Source organism: Cannabis sativa, chromosome 7 (genome assembly GCF_029168945.1).
Source record: "Cannabis sativa cultivar Pink pepper isolate KNU-18-1 chromosome 7, ASM2916894v1, whole genome shotgun sequence".
NCBI lineage: Eukaryota > Viridiplantae > Streptophyta > Magnoliopsida > Rosales > Cannabaceae > Cannabis > Cannabis sativa.
The window spans coordinates 13,713,966-13,726,657 of record NC_083607.1 but is presented as its reverse complement, the minus strand read 5'-3'; the positions used below and the strand labels follow the sequence as shown (position 1 = coordinate 13,726,657).

The window sequence follows — 12,692 nt, the reverse complement described above, 5'->3', positions numbered from 1 at the left end:
CAGTTTTTCAAAAATTAATTAATTTAAAATACAAAAAACCAACCGGTTACCATTTTTCCCCCCCTAAATACCCCTACTTTAACCCCAGCCATTAGATCATGCCCCAATTCAATCCAACGGCTACAATACAATCACGGATTGTATTCCCTGTTTTGGCATAACGGGACCAAATCCTGTCCCTATATATATATATTGTTGTGAAACAATACCTCAGCAAGAACACACACAAACACAAGAATGATCAATGGAAACTAATTACGATAATGTAGAGAATGACAGCAAGCATAAACTAAAGTAAAACAATGTCAAACATACACAAAGAGCACATGAACTTTACGAGGTTCGAACAAGGTAATGATGACAGGGCCGGCCCTGAGAGTAGGGAGGCTAGGCGTGCGCCTCGGGCCCCCGAACGCTCAGGGCCCCGAAATTGTAAAAAAAAATGTATTAATATGTAGATAAAAAATTAAATAAGAACAAATTATAATAAAAATTGTTTGGTGTGGTGGCAAAGGGTTTAGCTTCTCTTTAAGAGGTTATGAGATCAACTCCCAACCTCTACATTTTAATTTTCTTTAAAAATATTTAATGTGTAGTCATGAGGGATTGAACCTTGGAGCTCTCATGAGTTGTTAAAAGCTTTACCTTTAAACTAAGCACTTGAGCTATAATTTTCATAATAGTTAATCTATATATAGGGACCCCAAATTTTGATTTCGCTTTAGGCCCCAAATATCTTAGGACCGGCCCTGAATGGTGAATCACCTTGCCTACATCCCCGGCCAGAAAACAACCACAAACAGGGCCTTTGAGAGTCTTTTATTAGCTGATGTTCAATAAGAGATTACAACATGTTCAGTTACACCACTCAAGAAGCTTAGTTTCTGCAACTAAACAACTCACTTGTGGTGATGATGATTGACAATGCATTACACCACTACAAACACTCAAGAGCACTCTTCTCTCATTCTTTCTTTCCTTAAACAACTTCCTTAAATTCTCTCTCACTTAATCTATTTTCCCTTGATGAGTTCAATCCTAGCCAAATGATTGAGCCTTATATAGACTGGTGTGTGGCTCGAGCACCATCTGTCATAACAGACAGTTAGTTAATTCGGTTATGTAGGTTGCAGCAGGGGTAAATTAGGGAGTGAGTAATATTTGGCCAATAAACAACAATTGTCCACCTTGGCCACATATCAAGAATTGTAACCCTTATTAGGAGTTGTACTTGAATTGGACTTAATATTATCAGAGAGTAACTATGTTGAGCAAGTTCAAACATAGTCTAAACTTAGTTTGAGTGACATACTTTGTCAACATATCTGCTGGATTTTTCTTGGTGCCAATTTCAGTATTACAAAATGGGTCTTTAGCTTTCCTTTTTTCAACCCATTTTATAAAAATAGAAGCTAAAGGGTGTAAAAATATCCGCTTATTGAAAATTGGCCTTTAGAGGCGGTTTTTTATAAAAAACGTAGGTATAGAATTGCATTATACCATTTAAAGTCGGTTAGAAATTAAACGACATTGGGTTATATGAAATAACCCTATGGCGTCGGTTCTTATATAAGAACGAACGGCATAGGGTTATATAAAATAACCCTGTCGCGTCTTCATCATCTTCTTCCTCACGAACCCAGAGCCCAGCGAACCCAAAACCCTTTGCCAACCACCACCTCTGCCATCCCCTTTCTCCCCCATTTCTCAACCATTTAAGCCCATTTCTTAAAAAAAAATCTTCCATTTTCGATACTTAATCCCATACACCCAAAAAGTTTTAATTTTTTACCCTTTTTAAGTGTCATCCGAACCCAATAGAAAATAGTGGGTATAACTCCGACCACCATTATTTGTTGAGAAAACAATGAATCTCAACATCCTTTAAGGTATAAATATAGTTTCTATTCAGTTTTATAATGCACATTGTTTTATTTTTGGTTTTTGTAAATTATTTTGTGGATTATTTTCATATTAGTAATATTGGTGTGTTGTATGTGCATAGTGCCCAGATTTTTTGCGGAATTGCTCGTCGAATTGCGCTTATAAGGTTAAAATTTAAACCACAATATATAGTATATATATGTATTTTTGTATTTTATTGAATATGTATGCATATATTGTGTGTATATTTTTTATGTAAATACAATTTGTAATTGTATTGTATATATTCTAAGTAATATATATTTATTGTGAATGAGAATAACATTGGACGGATTTAATTAATTTAGAAATAAATTTTTTAAAAATGAATTAGTGTGGGATATAATTGATTATATATATATGTATGATTTAGTAACTAAGTAACTTGTTACTATTTTTTATAACTAGTAAGTAATGAAATAATTAATTTTGTAATTTTGTCGTATTTCTTTATATTGTAGGTTCGGAATAATTTTGTGTTAATCGCATTTTAGCTTGCATATATAGGTATATACTTTCTAGTTAGATCTTTGCCACTTTATTTAAACCACTTAAAGTGGACCAATTTCTAGTTAGATTTTTGCCACTTTATTTCAACCACTTATTTTTCTTTTCAATAATACAATATTTTTCAATTCAATCCTATAAATGCTAAAACTATTTATTTAATAATTATAATCAATTACTAAATAAAATTGTCATTTATGTAATCTATGAATTAGACCATACAAAGTCTCTTAATTAACAAATTGACCCCAAAATCTATTTTATTCCCAATTAAGCCCTTGCTTAGTGAAAATTCTTAAATAAGGCATAGTCTAATTTTAAAATTATAATTGATTAATTAAAATCAATTAACTGAGTCTGCAAGAAGTATTATCTCAACTAGTGAGGGAACCATGGGCCTATATAACCGAGCTTTCAATAAGTAGATCTAGAATTCACCAAGTTAATTCTCAACTTATTAATTCTGCATTGCACCACTACAAATTTGGAATTGAATAGCACTCTCAGTTATATAGAATGTTCTATATGCACCACGATATAGATACATTATGATTATCCATTGTTACAATCCTAATAGTCAAGGATCCTCTATAGACGATCTACACTGAATAGGGACAAATTTACCGTTCTACCCTTCAATGTATTTTATCCTTAAAACACTTAGCAACCTATAAATGATACTTCAGTAAACTAATATAATTATTGAAATGAGACCTCAATTATTTATCTCTATTTAGCCAAGCTCAAAGGAAAGCATCGTTTCACTTCTAAATACTTATAGAAGCTATAGATTCCATATCTATGATTAGCGCTCTCACTCAATTGAACTACCATGTTCCCAAGATGTAAGTATCCACCAGAACCAAAAGTTAGCTTCCACGAATAACTCAAAAAATATAAATAATACAACTAAGTTGAACCTAACCATATTAGGATTAAGATCCATAGACCTAAGATCAACCATTGATATTGACTTAGAAAGATATAACGGTAAGTTTATGATATCTTATTTAAGATCAATATCGGTCCCTTCCAATGTATACTCCATACATCCGATACTGGTAAACTTTGCTAATGCCCTAGAAAAGGACATAACACTTATCCAAGGTGTAAGTATACCTTATCGCTGATTATCATATCAGTCTAAATCCAGTGAACTGACAAATCATGGGAATTAAACTTTTGAACATATAATCATGATTATATTCTACTGTGCTGACGACACTATAATCATTAACAAATATATACATATATGTACATATGTTCTGAACTTAATAGAATTTATACATTAAATATAATCATGAAATAAATCATGTGACCCATGCAACATAAAATGCGGTTTCTGATCTTTTTGAATTAGTAAATCTGATTATATTGAAATGAGTTTTATTTAGGGCACAAAACTCAAAATTATCTTCCCGACCCATAAACATTGTTCGAACTGAGACATTGTAGCAACTCCTCGCGCTTTTCTGGTCACCTTTTACTGTTCTAACGCACCCATTGTCGTAGGGAAACCTCATAGACAAATTTTTTATTGAAGTTGCTGCTCCAAAATCCACTAAGACAGGGCGCCTAGTATTATGTGGTATGTCGTGGGGCAATTCACTACTGCAAATGTACAATGCTTGAAGGCGTTGGCACTATTTTCTCCTTTTAGGGTGACAAGTAGTTGGATTTTTCCCACTGGCATCAAGGCATCCCCATTAAGGCCTTCCAACTGAATAGGACAAGGTGACAAGTCCGCTTCAGTGAGCCTAATTGCTTGGAAAGCAAATTTAAATAGGATATTCACGGAGCTTCTATTATCCACCAGGACTCTAGAAACCCTCTTGTTTGCTATTTGGGCTTCAATGACCAATGGGTCATTATGGGAAAAATGTACGTGTCGGGCGTCCTCTTCTGTAAAAGTGATGGGCAGAATCATTGTCCGAGGACATTGGCGTGGTGACTGTACTAAAGCACATGTTTCTCCTCTCCATCTAGCTCGCATAAGTACCTTTTTTGAGAGTTCTGGGAGCTTCCCGTAAGGTGCGGTCCACCAGATTTTGTTGCTACATGTTCGTCAACTAGTGGTGGAGCTAGCCCTAGGGGATACGAGTTTCCTTGTCTTGGAGCCACGATAGTTACTGTAGCCAGAGCGAGAGGAGCTGGGAGTGCCGGAAGTTGCATTCTCGGGACCCTCAACCTACCCCTGCAGAGGATTTATGGTACCCTACTGTCCAAGAACAATCACACGTCCGTGAACGACCCCATGTCCAAGATAAATTATGGGAATGCAGACCCATTGCCGAGATGGCCTGCTCTAACTAGCATCTTGATTTCATCTTTCAGGTGCTTGTAATTTTTGGTGGAGGGTCCTACCTCCCCATGATACTCGCACCTTTGAGTCAGATCTTTCTTGAAATGGCCCCCCTGAGGTGTTCGTGGGAGTTTTCCAATAATGGACCATATGGCCGGTCGCTTATAAACATTTTTGCGAGTATCCACCAAGCTAGAGTACTCAGTGTATCTCGGCTCATATTCTTTCATAGACTTCTTGGAATTCTCACCTCATCCCGGACCCTTTCCCACTCTCTTGCTCCAGGATTGACTCATGTCCTGCTTGGGAGCTTTCGTTTTCGATTGTCTGAGAGCCACACTTCATCCAGTTTGTGTTGGTCCGTACCTAGAGAAATAGGTTTGAGTAGGTGCGAGCACCGATGAGGAGGGCTCGTAAATCGTGGGAGTATACAATGTTTTAGGAACAGGAACGAACGAGGAAAATCCGAGAATGGAGGTTACCGGGGTCGATGCCGAAAGGACCTCGAACACATGTTGATAGGCATCCTCCAAGCTAATAAAGCCTTGTGCCTTAGCCATAAACTCAGACAATGTCTCGGTTCTCCTTCTTTGCATCTCCCCCCACAACAGAGAACCTACTGCAACTTTGGACTGTAGGGCCACGAGTTTCATGTCTTCGGTCACTATGGTCTTGGTTTTCGCTTCCATCATCCATTGAATGAAACCTTTCAAGCTTTCCAAATACTTCCAAGAATGGATTGATCTGGGAGCTAACCTTTTCCACCAATCCTCAGCAGACTTAGTGAGGGTCAAGGAAAAGCATGAACACTTAGCGTTATCGCTCACCCTAAGCACTTGCGTTATCTTATTATATCTGGCCTGGTGAGTCTTTGGATCTGTGTGCCCATCATACAACTCTATTGAGGGCATTTTAAAGTTCTCCGGGAGTGGAGCTTCTGTGATCCTCCAGACACAAGGCTTTGGGTCTTCATCTTCTTAATCAGTAAGGGTCCCACTTTACTTTCAGACCAACTTAGTCAATGCGGCTATCTATTCTTCCAACCTCTTTGTATCACTGTCCAGGAGATCTCTTCCACGGACCTTGTCATTCAAGTGGTTCCTAAGGTCGTTACCACATGGCCTCACCTTCTCACTTTTGGCTTTTTCATATTTTGCGTCTAAACGCCTTTTGAGGTCCACGGTGGACTAACTATCATCAAAATACTATCCTTCTACCCTACTGTCCTGGTTTAACAAATCACTAGAGCGATCTCTCTTTCCTTTTGGTTTTGGTATTTTCGTACCAGCTCCCTTAGGCGTTACAGGGCCTTTCTAGGCAGAAGGACGTCCAAGCCTGGAGGCATTGGCCGTCTTTTGCACTTAAGAAAGCTTGTTGGGTTGATTCGTATATTTCCAAGGAGGTTCAGGGGTACAAGAGTTCTTAGGGTCACCCACTTTTGCCTTCCCCTTATCCTGTACACGAGCAAAGGTTCTAGCATTAGCGGGGTTTTCCTTGGTATTTCCTTCGATGTACTCTAGCGAAGGGTCATCATCAAAATCTTGGTAATCTAGATCTCCAAACTTTTCTCGAAGGCGAGCCATCATTTTTTCCATCTTATGAGTAAACTTCTCTTGACGGGCTAACTCTTATTTGGTTTCAAGTAACTCATTGAACACTTGGACCACCTCGGGGTCGTGATCATAGTGTTAGTTGTCTTTGTAATATCCATCCTTGACGTAATTATCTTCGTTTTCTTCCTCTTCATGGTTCTTAGTATCACTATCGTCACCAACATGGTCATGCTAGTTGTTTAGGTCCTTTACTTGATCATTCACGTTAGACGTACCTCCATATCTCGCATCGGTCGGCTGGGTGTTCTATGAAAAGAGGGAAATTACATCCTCCATGACAGTCTCGATGCCACCTTGAAGGGTCTTTTTGAGAACTGTCTTTCGTGTGAACACCATGGCAGTAACAGTGATCTACGTCTTTCTTCAGCTCTCAATAAAATCACCAAAATATTTACGAAGATATTTAGAAACTAGATATTTAGGAGCTAAAGAAATAATAATTTGTAGAAATTAAGAGAGGAAGATTTTTTACGTGGTTCAGGTATTAATAAAATTTAGTCACGAGTTAGTCTATTTGTCTCTAAGGGCGATATTGATGTGTTTACACTATTTAACAGGAAACTCTAACTCTTTACCCTTAATTTCTTTTCGAAGAAGAAGAAGATCAAGGGTAATCTCAACAAAAGTTTAGCTATGTGTTTTTTTGGCTTGACCCCTTTGCATGAAAATAAAGGGATATTTATAGGCTAGGTGGCAGATATGAACAGACCCATGACTCGCCAAAGATTTTTGCTTAAATCCCACTACTCGCCAAAGATTTTTGCTTAAATCCCACTACTAGGGTAAATTAAATGTAATGTAGAGTTGACTAGATGGTCACGTAGGTAGCATTATGCCCGTGCGTGTAGCAACTGGAAAATAGGGATCATTTTATACCACTTGTACACATGTCACGCAAAGGATTAACCTTTAAAAAAAGGGGACACGTGTCACCCAAAGCTTGTTCCTTTACAAGCAAGAATCTGTAGTGTTCGTCTAGTAAAAGGATAATGGTGGTGTGAGCACTACCATGCTCAGATGTAGGAGACAAATTTGATTCTATTAAGAAAAGCATAATCGTCACTTTAGTGACCTAACATGTGGGAAAAGTCCACATACGGGATACCTCGTGAAGGTCGACATTTGCTTTAGGTCCTCCAGGTACTTGCTTGGAGGTAAATCAAATAATCTTCCCTATTAGGTCCTTCCAGCACTGAGAGAGACACTTCTTTTTCTGCCTTTGGGAAGTAAGGCTGGCATAAGTAGGCTTTCGCGTGTTCTTTCGTTCTGGATGATTCTTTGTTTGTGGAGAGCTTTCAGTGATAGGCAATTTTAAAGTACTTCAAGCAATGGAGCATTAATTTGACCTTCTTCAATAAATGTCATGTGTCGTGTCTTGAAAAAAATGCAGATAACATTTACTATTAGAACATTTACTATAAGTAGGCTTTCGCGTGTTTTTTCTATTTTTGTTTTAAAAAAAAAAAATATCAAAGCCCTTAATTTTGGTTACAGAGTGAGAAAATAAGAGAGAAGTGAGAAGAAATTTTTTTTGACAAATAATTATATATAAAAAAATAAAAAACATAAATATTAAATATGGATATAAAATAAAACAATTACCCATATTTAAAAAAAATAAATCTACATAAAATTATTTTTAATATATTAAAGCATTATCTAATATTTTACTATATATATGTAAAAAAAAAAAAAATTAACTTACCAATAGCACCACCGAAAGATTAGTGTTCAAAACACAAAATGATTTGAATTGTGCATCTTTCAAAACAACAAACATGAAAGGTAAAGCTCGATTAAAAATTGTTTATTATAATAAGTCATTATTCATCTTAATGACATGAATTATTTATTATTATAATGGTTTTCTTAATCACGAAAGGTAGGAATGGTATAGATAAGTAGTTAGAACAAAGTGTGGTCTTTGGCTTTGGTTAGAAGAAAGGCACATGGCATCAAATAAACAAAAGAGGCATGTGAAAAGAAGACAAATATTAAAGCCCCTATAAGCCTAGCCTATAAGATATGACAGAGCAAATCCATATTTTGCTTTGTATGATACTAAAGGTGAAAAAGAAATGTGAGTGTTGGAGTTAAGCTCAAACGTCATTCTTTTGAGCTAAATTCCGAAACCAGTTATAGTTGGGAGTCAAAACAAGCTCAAATGTTGCTTGGGAATGCATACCAAAACTAAACCCCTTTTCTGCATTTAGTCATTTTCTTTCTTTATGCACTTTGTCACCTTTTTCTATAGTCTCATACAACCACCACACCTTTATATATATATGTACTATATAATTCACATTCCACAACACAACCCATTGGATTTTACTTCAAGAAGAAACAAATTTTATATTGATTAATATATATATATTTTTTTTTTAAAATGTGAAAACTAAGCCACAATTCTGAGTGGTTACATAGCATTTTCTTTGCTTGCTAAGAAACCAACACAAGTGTTCGATGAAATGACCCGAAGAAAATTCAAGTTTCAGACTTATTATTTAGCTTCAAAATGCAGATACACCAAACGATAAAATTATACAAAGAATTATATATAATTTTAACAGTTATGGGGTGAATTAATTATTGAACACTCTAAACGACACTAGAAGTTCATATATTTACATTCACCAACGAAAAACAAAAATCTAAAAACTGAAATTGAAACAAATTCTACTGAAAAAAGGAGGCTAACTACTATTAACTAAGCACAGGCTTGGCCTCTAGAAGGAATTACGAAAAGAGAATCGAGATCCGGTGGATGAAAATACCCGTTCTTAGGCGGTTGTCGTTTGGTTCCACTCATCGATTTCTTCTTCGGCGGCGGTGGACATACGAAAGTCTCCGGAATACGGCACTCCCTCCGCTTCGGCGTCGTACAATCTTCTCCCTCCATCGTATTCGTATCAGATCTCTCGTACTCCTCCATTTTCAACGGTCCGATCCGTTCAAGGAATTTATATATATGAAAAGCTTGAGCTACTGAAGTTGGAAGAACAACGCTCACTGAGTGTAAATATATAAATAATAAATAATTTAAATGTAAGAATACGGTTCAAAGACTCGAACTCGAAGGGGCGGGGAGCGAGCCGTTACAGCCGGATCGGGTCGGGTCAGTAAGTATGATGGGTTACAGCTAAGTATGAGCGGTCGTGGCTGACGTGTAACGTTTAGGACGGTTAAAATAGACCCACGTGGTTTCCACGTGGTAAACTTTAGCCCCGTCTTTTTTCAATTATGGCGGTGGCTAGGTCGAGTGGAGAGTGTTCGCGCGGGAAACAGTTGGTTGAAATTTTGAGACCAAATTTTGAATTTTTATATTTGAAAAAGAAATTGGGGATGGGTGAGGATTTAATGACAGATAATTGGTCGGTGACAGAATATAAAACCCCCATGTAGTTTTAATGTGTGATCTGAATTAGTTTTATTAAGCTTTAACAAAATATCTGGTGAATGATTGTTTGCGCCGCAGACTAGTACCTTTTCTGTGTATGACTAACTTCACTAGCACTGAAGACGATGAGCCTGTATGAGCGTCCCCTCCCTACCAAAATCATCACTCATTATTACTTAAAAGAATTGTATAATAAAGACATAATAAATTGAAAGCCAAAAATAAGTTAATTGGAGCATCATTCTAAATGTTTTCACTTTATTTGTACTTAATTCTAAAAACTTAAATTTTGATAATAAAACATCAATAAATCGTTAGCAATTTATAGTTTACATATATTTTATAGGAAAATTCTACAATGCACCCCCTTAAAATGGATATATTGATGCACCCCTGTCTGTTTTAGCATCCGAAATAATTTTTTAGTCAAATTTTTTCTCATGGTCATCTACGTTATAGTTATTTAAGACATCCTGCAAAATTTTAAAAAATTTAGAAAAGTTTAACACGCCGAAAATTATGTTCAAACAGTGTGTTGCACGCGTGACTATTTTATTTTATACGCGTGTAAAATAAATTGTTTAAACATTGTTTTCTATATTGTAAATTATTCCGAATTTTTCAAAATTTTATAGGATATCTTAAATAGCTATGACATACATGAATATGAAAAAAAAATTAGACTAAAAAATTTTTCTGGATGCCGAAATAAGTTAAGGTGCATCAGTACATCCCTTTTAAGGGGTGCATTGTAGAATCACCCTATTTTATATATTAATTAACTGCCATGTTAAACTATCTACGAATACGTATAAATTTACGTGGACACATAATACCTATAATATAATTTTATTGGGTAAGAATTATTTAAAATTAAAAAAAAATCAATTAAAAGGATTACATGTTATAAAAAAAATATTTGGAGTCCTAAAATATAAATTGACATTTTATTTTTACATCAAAAAATTATTTTAATAGAATAGAAAAGAAAACCCTAATTTAAAAACCCTAACTCATCTCTTTCTCCCTCTCTTCTACCTACGACAGCCAGTCCAGAGTACTTGTCGGTTTTTGAAAACCCTTATTTTTGCTTTGATATCTTTCTCTCTCCTCATCTCGCTGGTTTCACCCTCACTTAAGCTCTCTTTCTCTCCGTCTCTCTCAATTTTCTTGGTGGAGCCACCCTCGTTCGGCGAAGGCCTAAACGGAGGCCATGGCTAACCTCCACGAGCCACGAAACCCCAAGAACTCGTGTTCCCCGATCCCTCTCTCGCTCTTGGACCCTTCTCTCTCGTCGCGTCAAGCTCAGCCCAATGTCGAAGGGTGTCTCTGGCCATCCATAGAAAAAGTGGAAGCCAAGAATGGCTTGTTGGAAAATTCTCATTACAAGAGTTAGGAGGATTACAATCAAAATACTCAAAATACAAATAAAAGTATTTCATCAAGATTACAAGAAAGCTAGAGAAGAAGGAAAAGGATAACACACAAAAAGCTTGACCAATGCTCAAGGACCTTTGTCCTAAAAGTCATTTCCTCCCTCATATGAACACTTAGGGAAACTCTAGAAATGCTCTTAAGGATTTATCAAGCCTGATATGCTCAGCCTAGTGTCTAAGGATGAGCATATCCTCACAAGGTTCTAACCACAACAAATGGTTTCAACTACTTCTTTTACAAGTGAACAATATGGCATCTATTTATAGAGTTTTCACTCTCATATGAACATGAATGACCACCATAAAGCCCTTGGATGTTACCAATCATAAATTGGGCATTTATGTTATTAATTGGGTGATTTGGAGGAGTTTTGGGTTGTTACAAAGACTCTCAAACTTTCAAAAACGTGTGCAATAATATGCTGAAAAAAATAGTAACTAGTTACTAGTTACCAATTTTTCAGCTTTGGCCAATTCTTCTCCAAAGTGTTCCAAATCATTCCCACTTGATTTTGAACCATTTATACACCTTATAAATGAATAAATCAAGTCTCCAACAACTATATTTTTAATAGCTATCATTCATTCACATTCATAAATAATTAGTAACATCTTTTACTAATTTAAGAGTGAAAAAGAGATGAGAGTTACATATTCAAGTGATCATCAATTTAAAGGATTTGCAACTCCTATTTTGTGATCATTCTACATACATTTCGTAACTCCATAATGTATGTTACAATTTGACAAAATTAATACTTTGTCACACTTAATTATTTACAACTTAATTATTTAATCTAAATATTATATTATATAAAATAATATAACATTCCCCCACTAGATTAAATAATATCTCATTTGTAGCAAATAATTTTGTAACACAACATTTTATTTAATCAATCAAACATTATATTATGGAGTAATATAATATGGCTTCACCGTCACCTGGAGGCATTAGCCTCGTGATCCCGAGTGGTGTGCCCATGGGGGTTTTCTGGGCCTGAGGACGGTGATGCGTGGTCCTCTCGGTAGTGGGTGATGATCGGAGCACGGCGGTCCCGTCGTTCCAGTGGCTGCTGCACAAACACAAAGAGAAGAGAGAGGGTGGGTGTTGAGTGAGGAAGAAAGTGAAAGAGAATTAGGGTTTCTAATTAGGGTTTCTAATTAGGGTTTTTACCATTTTCAATTTATACGCTTCAAATTAAATTTATTTTTAAGTTTAATTATTTGTCAGTTTTTTTTTTTTTTTTTGAAAAATTTATATTTTTTTTATTTATATTTTTTTAATTTTAAATCAATTTTTTAAATAATTTATTATGTGGACCAATAAAATTGTGATTTGCATACACCGTGTCCACGTAGATGTACACGTGGAGAATCTAACATGGCACTTAACACCTAAAATGGATGGAAACTATAAATTGCTAAAAGTTTCCTAGTTTTGAGAGTTTTACCGCTAAAATTTAAGTTTTAAAAGTTAAGTACAAGTAAAGTTATTAGGAATTATGCCACAA

At 35.8% G+C, this 12,692-nt stretch overlaps 1 protein-coding gene across 1 annotated transcript; it reads right to left on the bottom strand.

The window, feature by feature from the left end:
* Positions 1 to 8,814: 8,814 nt before the first annotated feature.
* Positions 8,815 to 9,890, bottom strand: LOC115725660 (cyclin-dependent protein kinase inhibitor SMR4). The gene has a single exon (XM_030655244.2). It carries the CDS (start codon positions 9,275 to 9,277, stop codon positions 9,053 to 9,055), a length of 225 nt encoding a protein of 74 aa, XP_030511104.1. The 5' UTR covers positions 9,278 to 9,890; the 3' UTR covers positions 8,815 to 9,052.
* Positions 9,891 to 12,692: the final 2,802 nt, after the last annotated feature.

What these genes read in the sequence shown, in the direction of transcription:
- LOC115725660 (XM_030655244.2), bottom strand. Translation starts at nt 9,277, where the DNA reads ATGGAGGAGTACGAGAGATCTGATACGAATACGATGGAGGGAGAAGAT.